The sequence below is a fragment of the Tursiops truncatus genome, chromosome 20, assembly GCF_011762595.2.
Source record: "Tursiops truncatus isolate mTurTru1 chromosome 20, mTurTru1.mat.Y, whole genome shotgun sequence".
Classification (NCBI taxonomy): domain Eukaryota; kingdom Metazoa; phylum Chordata; class Mammalia; order Artiodactyla; family Delphinidae; genus Tursiops; species Tursiops truncatus.
This window is the reverse complement of record NC_047053.1, coordinates 17,784,633-17,803,510: the sequence shown is the minus strand read 5'-3', so window position 1 is coordinate 17,803,510 and position 18,878 is coordinate 17,784,633. Positions and strand designations below refer to the sequence as shown.

Here is an 18,878-nt window from a genome sequence, read left to right as displayed (position 1 = left end):
AATATTAAGGTTTACATTTCAAATATCTATGATAGCTAACATATATTGACACACCAAGGGGGTGGAAAGGTGACACAATACAAAGATTTCATACCCATGTAATGACTCATAGGTATATCTAAGTTTTTCTGTCAACTGAAGGACTAACATACAATTCTACATATACTGTCCAGTTTAAAACATGCAGCTAAGGAACAACCTACAATTCAAAGACAGAATCCAATGATATATCAAAACTGCATTGGTATAACTACGAATTTTATTATGTGGACATCTACTGTGGCATGCATCTGTACAAACCTTTCAGGCAGTGGTCCACAGCTGGGTTATGAATAAAAAGGCATAAATTTTTCTCTCATTTTATTACAATGAAGTTTAACAGTACAGAAAAGTCACATGACCTTGGTGGGTCAGATTTCTTAAACCCTGAAACATGAGGAACTCTAAATACATTAAATATTGTTACACATTCAGACTTCCAATGTACAGGTACTTGAAGACAGTTACAGCCCTCACCAAGCTAGGTTGGGGACATGAAGTCCAACAGCATCTGAAATGCTGCGAAGGCATAACTTTACAAATAGCAACATAAGCTTACAGAACTTGCCTTTATTAGGGTGGTATGTTCATGTAATTCCAGCGCCTTCACAATATAACGAACCAAATTTACTATACTTCACTTCTAAAAACCTAGATGAAACATGAAAAAGAAGCCATACAGTATAAATTGCAACTTCAGGAAAAGTTCCTGCTTTATTATTCCAAATAAATTTTCCCATGTAAAATAAATGTCCAATAGTTCCTGGTATGTGGGAAGATAATGTTTGTTAAAGTCACAATGAAGCCTTATTGACGGAAGCTTGGCTATATAAACAGCACAAGTTGAGAAAAGGTTTAATCTCCAAACCTATTAGACTGGATGAAGTAAGATCAGTAACGGCCACCTTGCGACATTACAGGAGGTCTCATTCCCATCGGAGGTCGAGGAGGCCCACCTTGGTAAGGGGGCACCATTGGCGGTCCCTGCCCATACGGTGGCATAGCACCAGGAAGATAACCTGGCATGCCTTGATGATGACCACCATACTGACCTAAAAAACACATTTAAAACACAAAAAAATAGATTGAGTCTGTTGCCTTGTACTTTTAAATGCAATGCACTTTGCAGATAAATCTGTTTCATGTGTACACTCAGAAAATCCACTAAATAAAATAAATGTAAAAAGAGGAATACCATGAGGCGGCATCGGGGGTCTCATTCCTTGTTGCTGTGGGATGCCTGGCTGTGGTGGCATCATACCTCCAATTGGTCCAACAGGTGGATTACCAATGGGAGCCTGTCCTGGTCGAGGAAGATTACGTTGATATTTAGGTAACTGTGCTCTTCTCTCTTCCTAGGAATAAAAATATGTGAAATGTGAAACATCTGAACACAGGGAGTTAAGCATGAAGGTAAGCATCTAAAGTCTTTATATTTACAGAGTGAGACTAATTTTTAAATGTTCCCTTACATCCCAATTACTTTCACCCCACAAACCAGTCCAACTTAAAATCTTGATGCCTTAAGAAAACGTTACCTATTTTTATATTTGAAGCACGTTATATTGAACAACTTTCCAGAAATTATAAATTGCTTCAACAAGAAACTGTGTAATGAAGAAGGTATATGGACTGCAAGGGACCTGCAGACTCTCACACTTGTTTCTTCAATTAATTAAATTTATGAACAACAAAAATAATTTTTGAGAGAGTTAAGAACCCAACTTACTGTCTTCTTTTAGAAATAGTCTTAGGGGGGATGTATCTAAGATCAAAACATGCAATATTCACTTTGTTTTGTGGTTCTTAAAAATCAGAATGATAAAAATCACTTAGCATTCAATCAGATCATAAGACCACTGGTATACAAATTAAAACTTTTCAAATGGACAAGTTGCTACCACAGTACTCAATCAAACTCTGCTAGTAAAAAATGTAAACAACTTACCAGCGATATATCCTCATCTGGATGGATCAACTTACTGGTTGCACTGGTCGTCGTAAGTGTAGCAGGCTTACTTGTTATTGAAGCTGCTGGTTTAGCTGCAGTGCTATTTGTTGTACTAGTGGTTGAAGCTGTAGACTGTGTATATGCAGGGAATGTAGGCTTTGGGGGTTCTGTAGTTGTTGCAGGGGTACTATTTAAGGGCTTGAAATCTGTACCAACAGGTCCTTGGACAGCTGCCTGAGCCTGTAAAACATTATCTTTCATCAACAAAACTTCAAAATCCAAAACTGAATATATCTACTACCTATTTAACTTAAAAACAAGACACTAACATTCAATAAGGGACAAAACTGAAAGTTAAAATCATGAACAATCCACAAAATTCGAGATAACACATAATACCAAAAGATGTACATCCAAACCACAGCAGTGGAAACAAGAAACAAGTTAGACTGCTTATGTAACTTCTCAGATATCATCTATCTCTTCACCAGAAATTACTTAATTTACAAAGCTTTGTATTTATTCCTAATTGAAGATATTATCATAAAATGAATAGCATATTTTCTATTATCATCATTCTAAATTCCTTTTTAAAATTAATCTACCAAGGAGCTCAAAAAAAGTTAAAAATTATAGAATACAAATGTTTGGATAAATTTCAGTTACTAAGTATAACATAAATAATAACTACCAATGGTGACACATTAAAGATATGTCCTTCAGAAGTATTCTTTATATAGTAATACAATGCCCTCCCAATTAACAATGGCTAGATTATTATGATGGACTAAAGAGTTTAGTAAGCTTTTAAGTATAAAGTTACCAAGTAATAAATTTGTTACTTTTCATAACACTGAACATCTGAAACATGTAAACTAGGCCAACTTTTAGAATCAAATGCAGAGTACTAAATTTCCTTACATTATATGTGATGCATTAAACAGCATAAAACAGAATAGCTTAATCATGCATCAGGCTAACCATTGGCCACTAAAATGCATTTACTGCTTACATGCTTTTAACCCTTTAGAACCATAGGAGTTTGGGGTATATTTTTTTCTATTAGTATGCGGTTCAAATTTTCAAATACCATTGATTTATAAGCCATTAATTTTACTTTAGAAAAATTAAACGTATTTTTGGGAAAAGATTTAGTTTTAAAGTAGGGTCCAAAGGGTTAATGAAGTTATAAAGCCATTTTTAACAATTTTAAACTGCAACTTCCTGCGTACTTGTGCTGCGCTAGGAAACAGAGCTTTAGAAGACGCAGACAGACTTTCTGAATTGGATGAAGCTGTACTTGAGCTTGTTACAGGTGTCCCCATCTGTAGCATAAAAGAAAGGAAACAATGAAAAGTCTCCAAACAAATGGGTGAAAATAAGCCACGTGGTAGACTTTTTTTTTCAGTATAGATTGCATTTTTCTAAATGCAAAATACAATGCAATCAAATCTGTTTTATAGAGGCAGGCAGTTAATGCATTTACAATAAACAGAGTGACACTATGAGCCTCAAAAAAACTTTCTAAATTCTACACCAATAAACCTAATTAACCACAGGTTTTTTCCCCTAAAACTAATGTTTTACACTATATTTCAAAACTGAAACCTTAAACTGAGAATTATGATGCATTATTGACACTTCAATCCAATTCTCCATCGATAACTACAATTTTTGCCAAAAGTTTATTAATAGGATAAACAAAATAAACAATAAACAAAAACCCCCCACCTCAAAAACATGTTAATGTACTTAAAAAGTAATGCTTTTAATTTAGCAACTACAAACAGAAAAAAAATTGAAAAAAGAAAACATCTAAGGGATAATTTTAAGGTGAACAATGAAGAACATACATCCTCAGTGTCTCAATTCTGAATGAATTAAATACATCTGCTTAACTCTGAATCAAACTGGGGTGAAAAAGCGAAGGTAACAACCATTATATACATACTATATATAAAAGGATTTTTTGCTTCTGAGTTCTGGGGAGGGAAAAAAAAAGGACGAGTAGGAAATATGAGTGTGACTAGGTCAAAAGACATTAAATGATGCCCTTCCAGCAACAGTGAGGCACTACTGTCTGTCACAATTCTAGACTAAAGGAAGAGCCCAAAAATTATTTGCTAAGGTCTTAGGATTTTTTGACTTTGGTTTTCATTCTACTCATAGCTCATTAGGTAAAGGAGGACCTCATAACATTTTTATGTATTTAAGTTCCCAGAAATTAAATTTTCATTTCTAACTAAAGCTAAGAATAACCAGAGTTCACAACTACAAAAAAATAACATACTACACTATTTTCTGGTTCCAGTCAACCTTCTGAGTAAAGGAAATCAATGTGTGCAAAAATGGAAGAGAACACCACTTCTTCAGTATAGTTAATAAACTGTATTAAGAAGATTACAATTTTTAAAATGACTTGACATTTTCAGAGAGTTCAGTGAACAACTCCACTTTACCTTTAAATATAAGCACGCTCTTTTTCAGAAATTTAACCTTACCTGTCCTGCACTGGGGAAAAGAGGCTTAGTAACTGGAGGCTGTGGAGCTGGAACTGTTGCTGTTGGTGCAGGTGGTCTGTTAAGAATACCTGGCGCTGAAACAGCCTGTGCTTGAGTCATCGGAGGAATTCCAGGACGTGGAACAGGAGGGGGCATACCTGCAGAGAAGAAATACTGGAGTGGGACCCTGTTGCTGAAACATTTAGTTCAGAAAAAATACTTCCTCAAAACTTTGCCATTAAAACATACTAAATTAAATTAAAAATGATTCAAGGAAATTCCCTGGCAGTCCAGTGGTTAGGACTCGGCTTTCACTGCTATGGCCCGGGATCAATCCCTGGTAAGGGAACCAACAAGATCTCATAAGCCGTGCGGCACAGACACACACAAAACAAGATTCTGTACTACGAAGTTATCAATACTGACGACTGACTGCTGAACTCAATGAAGCCCAAAGTACTTGGGCACCTGCCCCCTTTGAACAGTTTTGCCTCCAACTTTCTACACCTTTGCGTCTCTTCAGAATTTTGGGACGTGAAAGATACCACTAGAAACCCTGTATATGGGCAAAGCCAACAATTAGGCTTATTGATATTACTGATGCAGCAAATTTTTGAAACATATAGAATTATTTCAATCATCTAACAGATGTTTCCAGAACTCTAATGCGAACTACAGTAAAAACTGTTAATAGGTCAAATACCCATAAAAATTATTCCAGAAACTAAGTTATTCCTTTAAGTGTGCTTTAAATACACAAATTTTCCTAAAATATACCACTCGGCATTCTTTGAAGTTCCTCAATGTAACTTAAAACTTTTACTGACTTCACATTACCAAATGAACATAGGTTATTTTTCTGTATTCATTTAAATGCCTAAAATTATCTCAGAGCATGATGTATGTGAAGCTGTTGCCTATAAATTAATGATTGCACTGGCATGATTCAAATTTTGCTGCTGATTTTTCTGTTCCTTTTAAACCAACTATCACTTGAGTACATCTGAATCTGCTATGGACTGCAAACCAAACTTGCTAGGATTAAAACGCTAGGCAATGGACTCGGAAAGCCTCATGAAGACCTCTGTGGCACATTTACTGGGCTAACCAAATCCCTTTCCCCACACTGTAGGCTAAAAAGTCAAGATACTTATTTCCCATGCTTCCCTGCACCTAGAAGCTCCATTAGACCTATTTCTGGCCAATGATATGTAAGAGGCTAAGGAGATTCTGGGAAAGTTACTTTGTTCCCTAATACAAGAAAAAGGAAAGCACCCTTTCTTGCCTGAGATTTTATAACTACTGAGTTACATGTCTGAGAGAGAAAGCTAAGGTTGGCAAAGTGGAAAATTTTTAAAGTATGGGTTCTTATTATCACTGGAGCCACTGAGTCTACCACTTTTAGGTTGAGTGAGATAATAAATACCTACGTGGTTTAATAGTTTGTTGGATTTCTCTATTACTTGTTAAGAGTCTCCAGTACTTGCCTAAAATATTCCTAACAGATATAACCACTCTTAAGTCACAGGCTCAGTGACTCATTCTGGTGGCTTTGAGGACTACTTTTACTATCTATTTCAAAACTCGGAACTCAGAACAAAACGAGATCATCACATTTCTCATAGTAATTTTAAAAAGAAGTCACTAACCTATAGAAACTTTAAAAATTACACCAATTTTAAAACTGCACCTCGCAGTGGTTGAGAGTCCACCTGCCGATGCAGGGGACACAGGTTTGTGCCCCAGTCTGGGAAGATCCCACCTGCCGCAGAGCGGCGGGGCCCGTGAGCCATGGCCACTAAGCCTGCGTGTCTGGAGCCTGTGTTCCGCAACGGGAGAGGCCACGACAGTGAGAGGCCCGCGTACCGCAAAAAACAAACAAAAAAAAACCTGCACCAATGCCCACAAATCTGCTGTCTAAAATACTTAAGAATAAAGCACTTCTGTCATATTAAAAAGGAAACTGTCTAACATTTCATACCTGGTGGCATACCAGGCATCAGAGGTGGTATTCCCGGTCCAGGTGGCATCATTCCACCCATTGGCATCATTCTATTAGAAAGCAAATTTCAAGAGACAACTAAAGTTAATTAACAGTATAAAACATTAGAAAATATTTTGGCTAAAGCCTGAAACAACAATAGATAAGACTTGAATTTGACCCCTAATATCAAATCAAGCTGAAAGAACACACAACACACTAAAACAATTCTATCAAAATAAATTCCCTAAAAACCAGCGAACTCTTTGTTTACCAGTAAAATAGGGGAAAAAAATTCAGTCTTTGTTAACAGAACATTTTAATACATTTAAAGTCATTGAGAACAATTATTATACTCTCCTTAATATAAACAAGAGGCCTTATCCAAAATGTGCGTAACTGGAAAACAAAATCACCTTTTGTCTCACTTGGAAAATATCCACAGAATATTAATCAAAAAAAAACCCTCTATATTTTAGAGTTATCAGATTTTTTCAAAAAGAAAATACTGAATGTACTCTGTGGAGTAAAGATTTGTTTTGGACAGGCACGGAAAAACTACCATCAAAATTAAAGATAATCAAAAGTAAACTCAGAATCCCTACTTTTCATGTACGAAGTTGCTATCACTAAACCAGGACTTAAAAACACAACCCATATTTGTTTTCCTTTCCTTAAAAGAGCTCACCTTCAAATATCAGTGTCCAATTCACTTAAAAAATTACCAAGTTTGTGAATTAATGATTTAGGATTCTTATCAGAATAACTTCTATATATAGGTTTTATCAGAAGAAAAATCAATTACCTTCTATAGTAACACAGCACGTAATTTGGCAAAGGAATATATACTCTTTCTTAAATATCACCCCTTTTTACTAAGTCCCCTTACTTTTAGCAGTTTGGGGAAAACAGCTGCACAATTAGAAAATGCTTTGTTTATATGAGTCTATTACGATTTCCTCACAGATGTTTTAGTTCCCTCCTTTAAGAGATCTGTGTCAATCAGCTTGCAAAGTTTAGAAGTTTTAGTGAGGAAGATTAGAAAACTTCTGAAGTCAACTTAATAGATACCATTAAACACACAAAAAAATGACATTATGATTATACCTCCTGAATTACATTACGAATGAGATGCTTACATGTTTTCACCGCAAAATGACTGGGTGTATTTTCTCTGATGATGCAATCTGTGAAAATGTATGACAAAATCAAAATCTAACTGATTTTCAAAATACAGTGGGAAAGTGTATTGTATACCTCTCACATCCAACAATATTTAAATAAAAGTGATGGGCACGAGCACCTCATATTCATTTTAGTTCTTGATGACTTGACAAATAAATCATTTACAGAGTTTGCTTCTTCTCACAACTACGAAGTGTCATGGACAGTTTTGAATCTCAGAAACTCAAATCTACAACCAACTACTTTAATTACATCAGATGCAACTGAAGCAGATGGCTGCCTACATACATCCTAAAACCCAAAAATCTATTCTCTTCAGAGTCAAATTTATATTCCTTAAATTTATTAGTAGATCCCTTTATTAGGTAAGTTTAATAGTTACAGAGCCCATACCTTTTAGAAGCAAAAAGAAAAAAAAAAAACACAGCAAAGTAACATTTAAGTGATGTAACACACCCAAGTTGAAAAAGATCATTCTAGGCACAAGCCCACAAGTCAATTAAAAGAGTTTTCTTACCCAGGTGGCATTCCTGGCATAACTGGTGGCATTCCTGGCATCAGAGGAGGAACACCTGGCATTAATGGAGGTATGCCTACAAACAAGTATTTCAACCAAAAAAATAAAAAAGGGTTAAGAGGAAAAAATTAATACTTCTAAACTGTATCAACAAAGACCTGAGAGTGTTAAATTGTAAGAAGCCTTATGTGCTACCTGGAGGCATTCCTGGTGCTCCTGGAACTGGTGGTAGTCCTGGTTGTGCCATTGGCGGGATATAGCCTTGTTGAGGTTGAACAGGCTGTGGTTGAAATGAAGTTGAAGCTGCAGAGTCATCATCATCATATTCATCAGAATCCTCTTGTTGCTTCTTTTTTTGACTCTCTGCTAAAAAAGTTTAAATTAATTTTTCCCATAGAGTAAAAAAAGAAAACCTAAGCAAGTTTAAGACATTCAACATTTAAAATTTTTATTTCAGTGCAAGTAGCTCCTGAGATTTTTCTTCCAAAAAAACTCAGTTAACACTGCTCTTTACTCTTTAAATGTTTTTTCAATCTGTATTAAGCAAGAAGGTTAACATCCTTTCCCTATTCTATGGCAGGTAAAGAACATTTTCCTAAAGCAGTTATACTTTTAAAAAACAGCTTTCTATTCCACTCCAAAAGGTAAACTATGAAAACTAGTCTGACCTCTCCAGAATGCTTTTCAAAACAAAAGATTTCATAGTTTATTAGTAAGTTTCTATCATTTGGATAGGAGAGGGCTGCAAATCCCAAGTCAAATACACCACTAAAAAAATTTACAATTAGTGGTTTCATAAATCAAAACAAGCTACCTTCCTTTTCAAAGGCCTCAACACTTGCTAAATCCACCTGGAATTCAGTTATGAGTAAAAATATAAAATGTATGGAATGATCCAAATGCTACCACATATACAAATAAGATACATTAACTTCGAACATAAGACAAAACAAAAAAACCTCAAATTGAAATTCTGAATAGAACTAACATCTACCATTAAATTTATACTTGAAAATATTGTAATAATACTCTCACTAGTTAAGCTATATCAAGAAAAAGCATACATCTTAGCATTTACCTTGTGTTTTCTGTTCAAGAAGTCGTCTTCTTTCATCCATGTCTTTTTCTGGAATACCTTCCATACCATATATTTCCAACTCTATGTCTGTTCTCCCAGGTATTGCATTTGGTACTGCATCTATTGTCTCTTTATGCACCTAACATTAAAAAACAAACCAAAAAGACCCCACACAAACAAAACAAAAACCTTCCATTAGATAAACAAAAGTGCCTCATGAAAGTCTTTTAAAGAGTACTTTTATATTACTCAGAGACCACTTAGTATAATGGTTAAGAATGACCGGTTCCACAGTGAGACTATGTGGATTCAACCCCCAGCTTTATGGCCTATTAGCTATGTGAGATTAGGCAAATTCTTTGACCTAAGCCTCAGTTTACTTCACCTATTCAGCACCTAACTTCTGGGGTCATTTTTAGGATTAAAACAGATACTGTGTATGTAAAAAGCACTTGGCAATGTGAAGCACATAGCAAGGGCTCAATAAACAATTTCAAGTTTACCTTATAACCTTGATTGCTTGAATTATTAAAAATGAACTAATAGTGCTACTCAAATCAGGGAAGTGTGAACTAAGTAAAGCTTATGAAGTCTTAAAATTAAGTATTAAAATAAGTATATTTTCCAAGAATGTATCCTGAGACAGCTAGTAGCTACAAACCACAAAAGTGACATTTCCAATTAGCATTACCCGTAACTAATGAGTCACCTGAAGAGCTTAACACTGCCACAGTAGTGATCCTGTCATTTTCCACCTCTGAATTTATTTGGCAGATCACAAAAAGAAGTCCTTCAGAGGTTTTATTGTAAAATAAAACACTGGGGATCTAGCACCTTTTTTCACTGTATGGTTTTGCTAGATCAAACATTTCTAACCCTCAAACGCAAACAACTTTTGCCAATATGCTAAAATCCCTGTCGGGTCTTGGTTTCTTCCGCAAAAGGTATTACCTTAGGCTAAAGGATGTCAAAGTATTTTGCCTAAATTATCAGCTTCACCTGGAAGCTTATTAGAAATGCAAATTCTACGCCAATAAAAATTTTAAAACAATAAATAAGAAATGCAAATTATCAGGCCACACCTGAGCCCTACTGAATCAGAAACTCTTGGGTGGAACTGCAAATCTATCTAACAAGACTTCAAGGTGATTCCTTTGCATACTCAAGTTTGAGAACCACTTATTTAGGTTAATGACTTGGATATATTGGTCCAAGTAATACTCAATTTTTCTTTCCTTCCAAGACACTTTCATGGAAGAATAGAAAGGTAATTAAAGAAAACTAAGTATTTTCCTGGAAGAGTATCTCAAAGATTTTAAAAAGTGATATGCAAATCAAATTCACAAATTATCTTATTGTGATTAAAAGATCCATGAATAAAGCTACTCAATAAATGACAATCACCATTTCCTAAATTTTTTGGAACATGTTACTTCTCTTGATGAAGGCAGATGAAGTAACTCATACATATGTTCTCTGAAAAAATACAATTACATTCACATACACATTAACTAGTTTTCACTACATTTCTAAGTGATGAAGGAAAGAACTATCTTAATTAAAAGGTATTGGAAAGAGAAGAAAAAATAACGCCATTCACTCAAAATCTTCCCAACCTTATGTTACAGCCAGAATTAGATTTCTTAGAGTCTTACATAGTAGAAATTAGTATGGTCTCGGCTGAAAAGATAGGCGCAAACATTGATGTAAAGTATCTAAATTACTAATGTCCTAAACTAATCTATAAAACTCCAGCATGTGTCTGATTTAACTGCCATGCCTATCTCACAAGCTCCTGTGAAATTATGGTAAGAACATATAAACAGAAGCACTTAGTCAATTAAAGATTATTACTAGTAGTTTAACTAATCTTCCAGCTTCCACTCACTCCATTTCTCTGCTCTTCTCTATAGTACAACTCCTTGAAATAGCACCTCTAGTTTCCCCTCTCATTTTCTCTTGCAAGCATTCCTATCAGCCTTTCATCCTCTACATTCTAGGAAATCACTCTTGGCAAGTAACCAATGACCTCTAGTTTGATTAATCCAATCTTAGTCCCGGGCTTAACTAACCTACCACCAGCGTTTGACTTAAATAAATAACTCACTCCTTGAAACATTTCACTTGGCTTCCACGGCACTACTCTCTTGGTTTTCCTACCTTTTCAATCTTGATTGGTTTCTCTTAATCTTCTGACCTCTAAATGCTGGGAGTGGCCCATGGTGGTGTCGTTGGCACCACTTTTCTATGTTCTACTCCCTAAGGACATATAATATCATGGCTTAAAATAGCCATCCTTATACTGTATCCCCCCAAATTTCTATCACCAGCTCCAACCTCTCTGAACTGCAGACCTGTAGATTCAACTGCTTATATGACATCTCCATCTGGATATTCAACAGACCTCCTCAAAATCTCAAAACTAACATACCCACACTCAAAATTAACATAAGATGATCTTGATAGCCTCATCCCTAAGCCTATTTTTCCTGCAGCTTTCCACATTTCAGTACAGTCGTCCCTTGATATCAAGGCATGACTGGTTCCAGGACCACTCCCCCCAATACCAAGGATGCTCAAGTCCCTTATATAAAATGGCGCAGTACAGTTAGCCCTCTGTATCCACGGATTCTGTACACGTGGATTCAACTTACCGAATTTCAATTGCGGTATAATACGCAGATGTGGATACCAAGGGCCAAATGAATACAGTAACTCACTTTTCACACTGCTCAGGCCAAATACTTTCAGAACATCCTCCACTCCTCACTTTCTCATACTCCACATCTAATTCATCAGCAAATTCTCTGTCACCATCACCTCTTGCCTGGAACACTCTTGCCTGGTCTCCTAAGTGGTCTTACTGCACTCTACAGTCTACTCTCAACCCTGCAGCCAAAACGACTCTTTAAAAAGTGTGCCAAAGCATGTTACATCTCAATTAAAACCTCTCATTTCACTCAGTATTAAAGAAAATGGCCTACAATAGCCTGCAAACCCTCCTATGTAAAGTAAGCACATTGCTGTCCTTGCCCTCAATATAGGAGAATGCCCCTGAAGTGAAGGTCTTTCATCTGCTGTTCCCTGGAATCTCTCCCTCACCTCCTTTCAGATCTCTGTTCAGATGTCAGTTTCTCATTCAGGCCTGTACTACCTTGTGGCCCTCCCCTATCCCCCCTACCTAGTTTTAACCCCTACCTAGTTTTAGTTTCCTCTGTCACATATCAGCATAAAATTAAATATTTATAGATTGTTCTCCTCCACAATGTAAATCTAAACTCCACAATGATGACTTTAATTTATTCACTGCTATATATTCAATGCCTAAAACACTGTACAGTACTGTCTCACAGAAACTTTGTGATAAATGGTCATGTTCTGCATCTGTACTATCCAATACAATAGTCATCCACCAGTCACTTGTGGCTGAGCACAGGAAATGTGACTATAATGTAACTGAGGAACTGAAGTTTTAAGTTTTAAATTTCTGTTTAAATAGCCACAAGTAACTAGTGACTACCACAGTGGAAAATTGTGGGTCTCATATTTTTAAATGGATACTGAATTGCTATTATAGCGACATAATTGGAGTGAAACAGATCTTTATAAACTTATTTTTAAACTCAGGGAAGCAATATCTTGTTTTAATTTACCTCCCTGCCTCCTACCAACAGTAGTTTCCAATGAATGGGGATTTGCTCATCTCACATCTCTCTAGGGTCCAATTAGGCAAAAATTCAGGCAGCTCTAGGACTGGCAAAAGTAGAAGAAATAATGTTGAATAAAAAAGGTACTTATTAGATCTTCAAAAATATAAATTACAAAGCCCTCCCCACCTCAAGAAACCTAGAAATTATTAAGTGAAACACAAGGGCCACCATTCCAAAAGAGGTCCATGGGATAAATGGTAGCTTAGCCCCAGGCAACAGATTTTAACAAATCGTTCAAAGACAGTGAGTAATGGTGGTTAATTATGTACTAATTCTTATGGGATTGGATTTGGTCAGACTGCCCACAAAATTTAAATCACTGATCCTTGTTTTCTTAGCCAAGTACTGACGAAATACTTCATGATCTTAACCTAATTGTCACCCATCTAAATCTAGGATAAAAGGTATTATCAATAATTTAAAGGTAAATAGTAGCATAAACTCTTTAAACATGAAAAATCAATTGTTTATCTTCTCAATGGCTAAAGAACAGGTTTTTTTTTTTTAATTTTAAAGCTTACCGGTCATCTTACCTAACCTTTTGCAATAAACAACAACAACAAAAACTCTACAGCTATCAAAGAGAAATTCAAGATTTTTTTCATGTTGTTTCCAAACTACAAGAGAGCAAAAATTAAATACGAAAGAAACTCCTTACCTGCATGCAATGAATAGCTAAGCCAGGTCCTGTATACAATTTCTTATGACATATATGACATTTAAAATGCTTTGCTTTTTGGTGCTGTATAAGGATCTTCTCATCATCAAAATCTCTATTACAATACCTGATCACTATTGTTAAGGTACAAAACTAGCACAATAGTGACACTGCCTATAAAAAATAAATCTGTAATGAAAGAGAATAGTAGTAACATTAAAAACAGGCAACAGCTAAAACCAAGAGTACTTTATATAAAGTCTACTTTTGATATTTATTATACAACTAAGGATTAACCTGCCACATAATTTTGGAATTTTCAATGTCCTGGAAGCTCACAATCTCACATTATCTCTTCACCACCCCTAAATAAACACATCTCAGTAGGCAGTATAGTTTTGTCAAATTCCCGCGTTTCACAGATTTATGTGAAATTAACTTTTCTTTTGTTCAATGTCTCAACATTTACAAATGCACACTGTGAACTGGAAGGGTTCAAAATGTTTTTAAAAAAAACAAACCCAAAGTTAATGTGGACAGATCTTCAAAAATTAGAAGATAAAAATAATCGAAATACTAATAATTTACCTAACATTTAAAATTTAATGTTTATATTATTTAGAATCTGAAAATAAGTTCATTGCGACAATTTCCTATGAACAATCCACAAAGCTGCTTGCAATTCCGTACGAATTTGTCGCCCAAAAATGTATATAAACTCACAGATAAGTTCTGTTAATAATACTGAGAATTCTTCTATCCCTTGTCAGATTTTCCTAAAAGCACTTTACAAAATCTGTAACCGGTTTTCAACTATTATATAAATAAATGCAGCGTTTTTAGGTACCAGACAGTAAATAAAATCAACTGAAACGTAAAGTTTACTAACGTTTCGGGGGGGGGGGAACCGACGCCACGTTTCCTTATTAAGAGGCACTTTCTCACTGCAATAAAACAGGTAAAAAGATAACAAGAAACCCCACCCTGTAAGAGAACGCTTCTCCAAGATTAAGGCGTCAGTGGGTGGGAGGCGGAAGCTAGATCTTCCCCCCAACCCCCAGCAAAAAAAAAGGGGGGGTGGGGGGCGTCGAAATCAGGGTTGACTAACATAAGCCTTTACTAAACCACCGATTCTACAAAAAAAAAAGAAAAAAGAAAAGAGTGGGTGACCGACTCCGGAAGCTCCCCCCTTATCCGCCACAGAGTCAATAAGCGTACTATACTCGAAGCTCAAGTCCCTTTGTTGAACCGTCACCAAAACAACGGAGTGTGGCAGAAGACTCCTCAGGGGACTCTGTCCTTGGTGAAGGGGGTCCAAGCCGCCTCCCCGCGGGTCAACGCTCGCACCAAACCAAGACCCTCCTGAGTCACGGAGTCCCACGGCCCACAACTGACAGAGCTTCTCGCCCCAGGGACCCCATTTTCCGAGAAACCTTCCCAAATCTGAGCCCAGCCACCAAACCACCGACCCCGAGGCCTAAATCCCACTCTCCGCCATAGGCCAAAGCCAGGCCTCCCCGTCCCGGTCACCACCAACCGGCGCCCCCGCTCGGCCTCGACTTCAAATCGACAAAGGATACCAGCACCACGGCTTCAGCTGCTTCTTCTTCTTGCGACCCATAACTGCGCTCTACCGACAGAAAAAAAAGGAGGAGAAAACAAGCAGGAAAAACTAGCCAAAGAGTCTCTCACTCTTCCGACCCAACCGCCACCTCCGTGTCCCACAGGAAACAGCCACAAAATGGCCGACGCCCTCGCTCGCTGCTCTGCCTCCCGTCAGGCACTGCGGCCGGGGGCGGTGCCAGGCAGGGGAGGTTCACATGACGAGGCCTACGCCCTGAGTGGGCGGACACTCGCGCCAGCGGAGGGCCGGCTGCCATCTTGTCCGTGCGTCCGGTCCGGGTTCTCCCGTGCGTGCGAATTACTCCGGGTTTACTTTGTTTATAAAAGAGCCGATGATACGTAGGTGCGCCGAGACAGCGCGAATTGGAGAAAAAAAAAAAAAAAACCTCAATAGGTTACCAGAGTAATTCAAGGTAAACTACAAATAAAGGATAATTGAGACAGCGCCCAATTTTTCTTTTGTTTCATTTCCCGGATTACTCCTTTCTGTAGTAACTGTCGGACGTTTGCCTACTAAGTCGAAGAAGTCGGAGTCTTTGCCTTGTAATTCACAGATCGGTGACGGATGCGTAAACGACGCAGCGTGACCACCGCGGTGACGGAAATTCGAGGTGCTGCGGAACCTCAGAGGAGAGGAACCGTTTACAGGGCCTTGGCGGTCATTGGGGTATCGAGGAAGGTTTCCTGCAGGGTCAATGGGAGCAAACGAGGTGGAGAAGAGGGTATCTCACTCAGGGCGCAAAAAGTGCACGTCTTTGAGCCTGAGCACCTGAAAAAACGCTAGAGATAGTAGGGTTGGAGCTCGTAGTGAAGGGGCTGATGGCAAGAGATAATCCTAGGGAGGCTGGCAAAGGCGACTTCCGGAGATTCTCCAGCAGCCTGAGGAGCTGGATTTTATGCTGAAATCTCTGGGAAGCAACAGAAGAATTTTAAGAGCGCAGTTAGAGAAAAACGCAAATAAGAGTATAGCTGGTTAAGAGTCCAGTGCTTGGGTTCATTTTCCACCAGTGCCCCTGCCTATTTGCATGGCTTTGGGCAAGCCACTTAAACTTCCTCTGTCTGCACTTATAACAGAGTTTGGCATAGAGAAATAACCAGTAATGTAAATTAGATGTTACTATTAAAAGGAAAAAGTAATAGTAGATATCCATGGAGCGCTTATCGTGCGCCAGACAAGGTGGTAAGTTTTACATTACTTGTCTCAACAAACCTGTGAAGGAGGTGCCATTGTTATCACGCGGTTAACATAGATGAAGAAAAAGAGGCTTAGGGGAGTTGAAGCAGGGAATTCCCTGGTGGTCCAGTGGTTAGGACTCCTCACTTGCACTGCCGAGGGTCGACCCCTGATGGGGGAACTAAGACCCCACAAGTTGCGGGGGGAGCAGCCAAAAAAGGGGGGGCGGGAAGTTGAAGTAATTGACACAAAGTCACAGAGTTAGTAAGTATGAAGCTGAATTAGATTTGAGTTTTAGAAAAAATCGTTTTGCCTACAGTGGGAACAGTGGATTGGTGGAGGCTGAAAGGCAAGTCATAGAGAATGTGACAGTAATCTGGATGAGAGATGAAATTGGTCTGAAGTAGGGAGTGGTTATATATAGAAAAGCATTTATTCATTCTAACTAAAATAAAAAATAAGATAATTTTAGATGGTGCCCAGTGCTCTACCAAAAACAAAAATGAAGAAAGAAGGTGATGGAACAATATAAGGATGTCCACTCTTGCCACTCTTATTCAACATTGTACTGCAGGTCCAGCCAGGGTGATTAGGCAAGAAAAGGAAGTAAAAGGAATCCAGATTGGAATGGAACAAGCAAAACCATTTTTATTCAGAGATGGCATGAGTATGTGAATAAAAGAAAAAGCCCGCAAAGAAAAAGTAATGTGTTGAAATCCTACCCCCCAGTACCTCATAATGTGACCTTATTTGGAAATAGAGTCTTTACAGAGGTAATAATGCTAAGGTGAGGTCATTGGGGTGGACACTGGTGACTGGTGTCCTTACAAAAAGAGGAAATTTGGTTGCAGAGATAGGTATAGAAGAAAACACTATAAAGAGATAGGAAGGAGACCACTATAAATCAAGGAGAAAAACCTGGAACAGACTTTTCCCCATAGCCCTCAGAAGGAACCAACCCTGTTTTCACCTTGACTTTGGACTTCTAACCTCTAGAACTGTGGGACAATAAATTTTGTTGTTTAGGGTGCAGTGGTTAGTACTCAGCACTTTCACTGCTGGGACCCCAAGGTTCAGTCCTGCAAGCCGCACAGCCAAAAAAAAAAAAATTTTGTGTGTGTGTTTAAACCACTCAGTCTGTGGTACTTTGTTAATGGGAACCCTGGAAAACTAATACACTTGTTTGTAGAAAATTCTACGGAATACATTTTTTAAAAATCTAGAGCTAATAAGAGTTCAACAAAGTTCACAGTACAAGATCAATATACAAAAATCAATTGTACTTCTTTTTTTTTTTTTTTTTTTGCGGTACGCGGGCCTCTCACTGTTGTGGCCTCTCCCGTTGCGGAGCACAGGCTCCGGACGCGCAGGCTCAGCGGCCATGGCTCACGGGCCCAGCCACTCTGCGGCATGTGGGATCTTCCCGGACCGGGGCACGAACCCGTGTCCCCTGCATCGGCAGGCGCACTCTCAACCACTGCGCCACCAGGGAAGCCCCAATTGTACTTCTATACACTAGCAACAAGCAATCTGAAAATAAAATTAAGAAAACAATTCTGGTTACAATAGCATCAAAAAGCATAAAAATTAGGAATAAATTTAACAAAAGTTCTGAACTATATTCTGGAAAACCAAAATATTGTAAGAAATTAAAGATCTAAAGAAGTGAAAAACAAAACAAAACAAAACAACCCTGAGATTAATTGTCCAATAATTTTAGGTCAACAAGTCATCCTCAATTCAATTTTGCAGTATTAAGAGTTCTAGAGGGACTTCCCTGGTGGAGCAGTAGTTAAGAATCCGCCTGCCAATGCAGGGGACACGGGTTCGATCCCTGGTCCGGGAAGATCCCACATGCCATGGAGCAACCAAGCCCGTGCACCACAACTACTGAGCCTGTGCTCTTGAGCCCACGAGCCACAACTACTGAAGCCCACGCGCCGAGAACCTGCGCTCTGCAACAAGAGAAGACAGTGCAATGAGAAGCCCGTGCACCACTCGCCGCAACTGGAGAAAGCCTGCGGGCAGCAATGAAGACCCAAGGCAGCCAAAAATGAATAAATAAATTAAAAAAAAAAAGAGTTCTAGAGCCAGAGTGGGTTTGAATGCCACTCTGCCACTTATTAGCTATTTTACCATGGACAAGTTAAGTAATACTGGCCTTGGTTTACTCATCTGTCAAATGGGATAATATTTACCTCATGGAGTTGTGAGAATTAAATGAGTAAGTATTTGTAAAGCACTTAGAAGGGTCCTCACACACAGAAACTGCTCCGTACATGTTAGCTATTATTTTTCTATATAAAGTTAACATGGGATATAGGTGTACTTTAATATCTTTGATATAGTGATAGGGTGAAATGTGCAAGAAAAACATGCCTAGGCGTTACAAAATCTTAAAACGAATTCAGCAAACAGTTCTTGAGCACCGTAGGCCGTGGGCTAGGACAGAGGATATAGC

The 18,878-nt window shown here is 38.0% G+C and overlaps 1 protein-coding gene across 6 annotated transcripts; it reads right to left on the bottom strand.

Moving 5' to 3' along the window:
* Window positions 1-347: 347 nt before the first annotated feature.
* On the bottom strand, window positions 348-15,363 carry ZNF207 (zinc finger protein 207). 6 transcript variants are annotated; one of them, XM_019927097.3, is made up of 12 exons: window positions 15,201-15,362; window positions 13,621-13,747; window positions 9,253-9,391; window positions 8,370-8,540; window positions 8,175-8,250; window positions 7,612-7,659; window positions 6,473-6,543; window positions 4,492-4,649; window positions 3,223-3,315; window positions 1,988-2,230; window positions 1,235-1,394; window positions 348-1,091 (listed from the first exon to the last, which is right to left on the bottom strand). In XM_019927097.3, the coding sequence occupies exons 1-12, from the start codon at window positions 15,239-15,241 to the stop codon at window positions 931-933; spliced, it is 1,488 nt and encodes a 495-aa protein (XP_019782656.1). In that variant the 5' UTR covers window positions 15,242-15,362; the 3' UTR covers window positions 348-930. The 6 variants fall into 6 exon arrangements, with proteins under 6 accessions (XP_019782656.1, XP_019782657.1, XP_019782658.1 ...); XM_019927098.3 differs by having other exon boundaries at window positions 8,370-8,537; XM_019927099.3 differs by lacking the exon at window positions 7,612-7,659 and having other exon boundaries at window positions 15,201-15,363.
* Window positions 15,364-18,878: the final 3,515 nt, after the last annotated feature.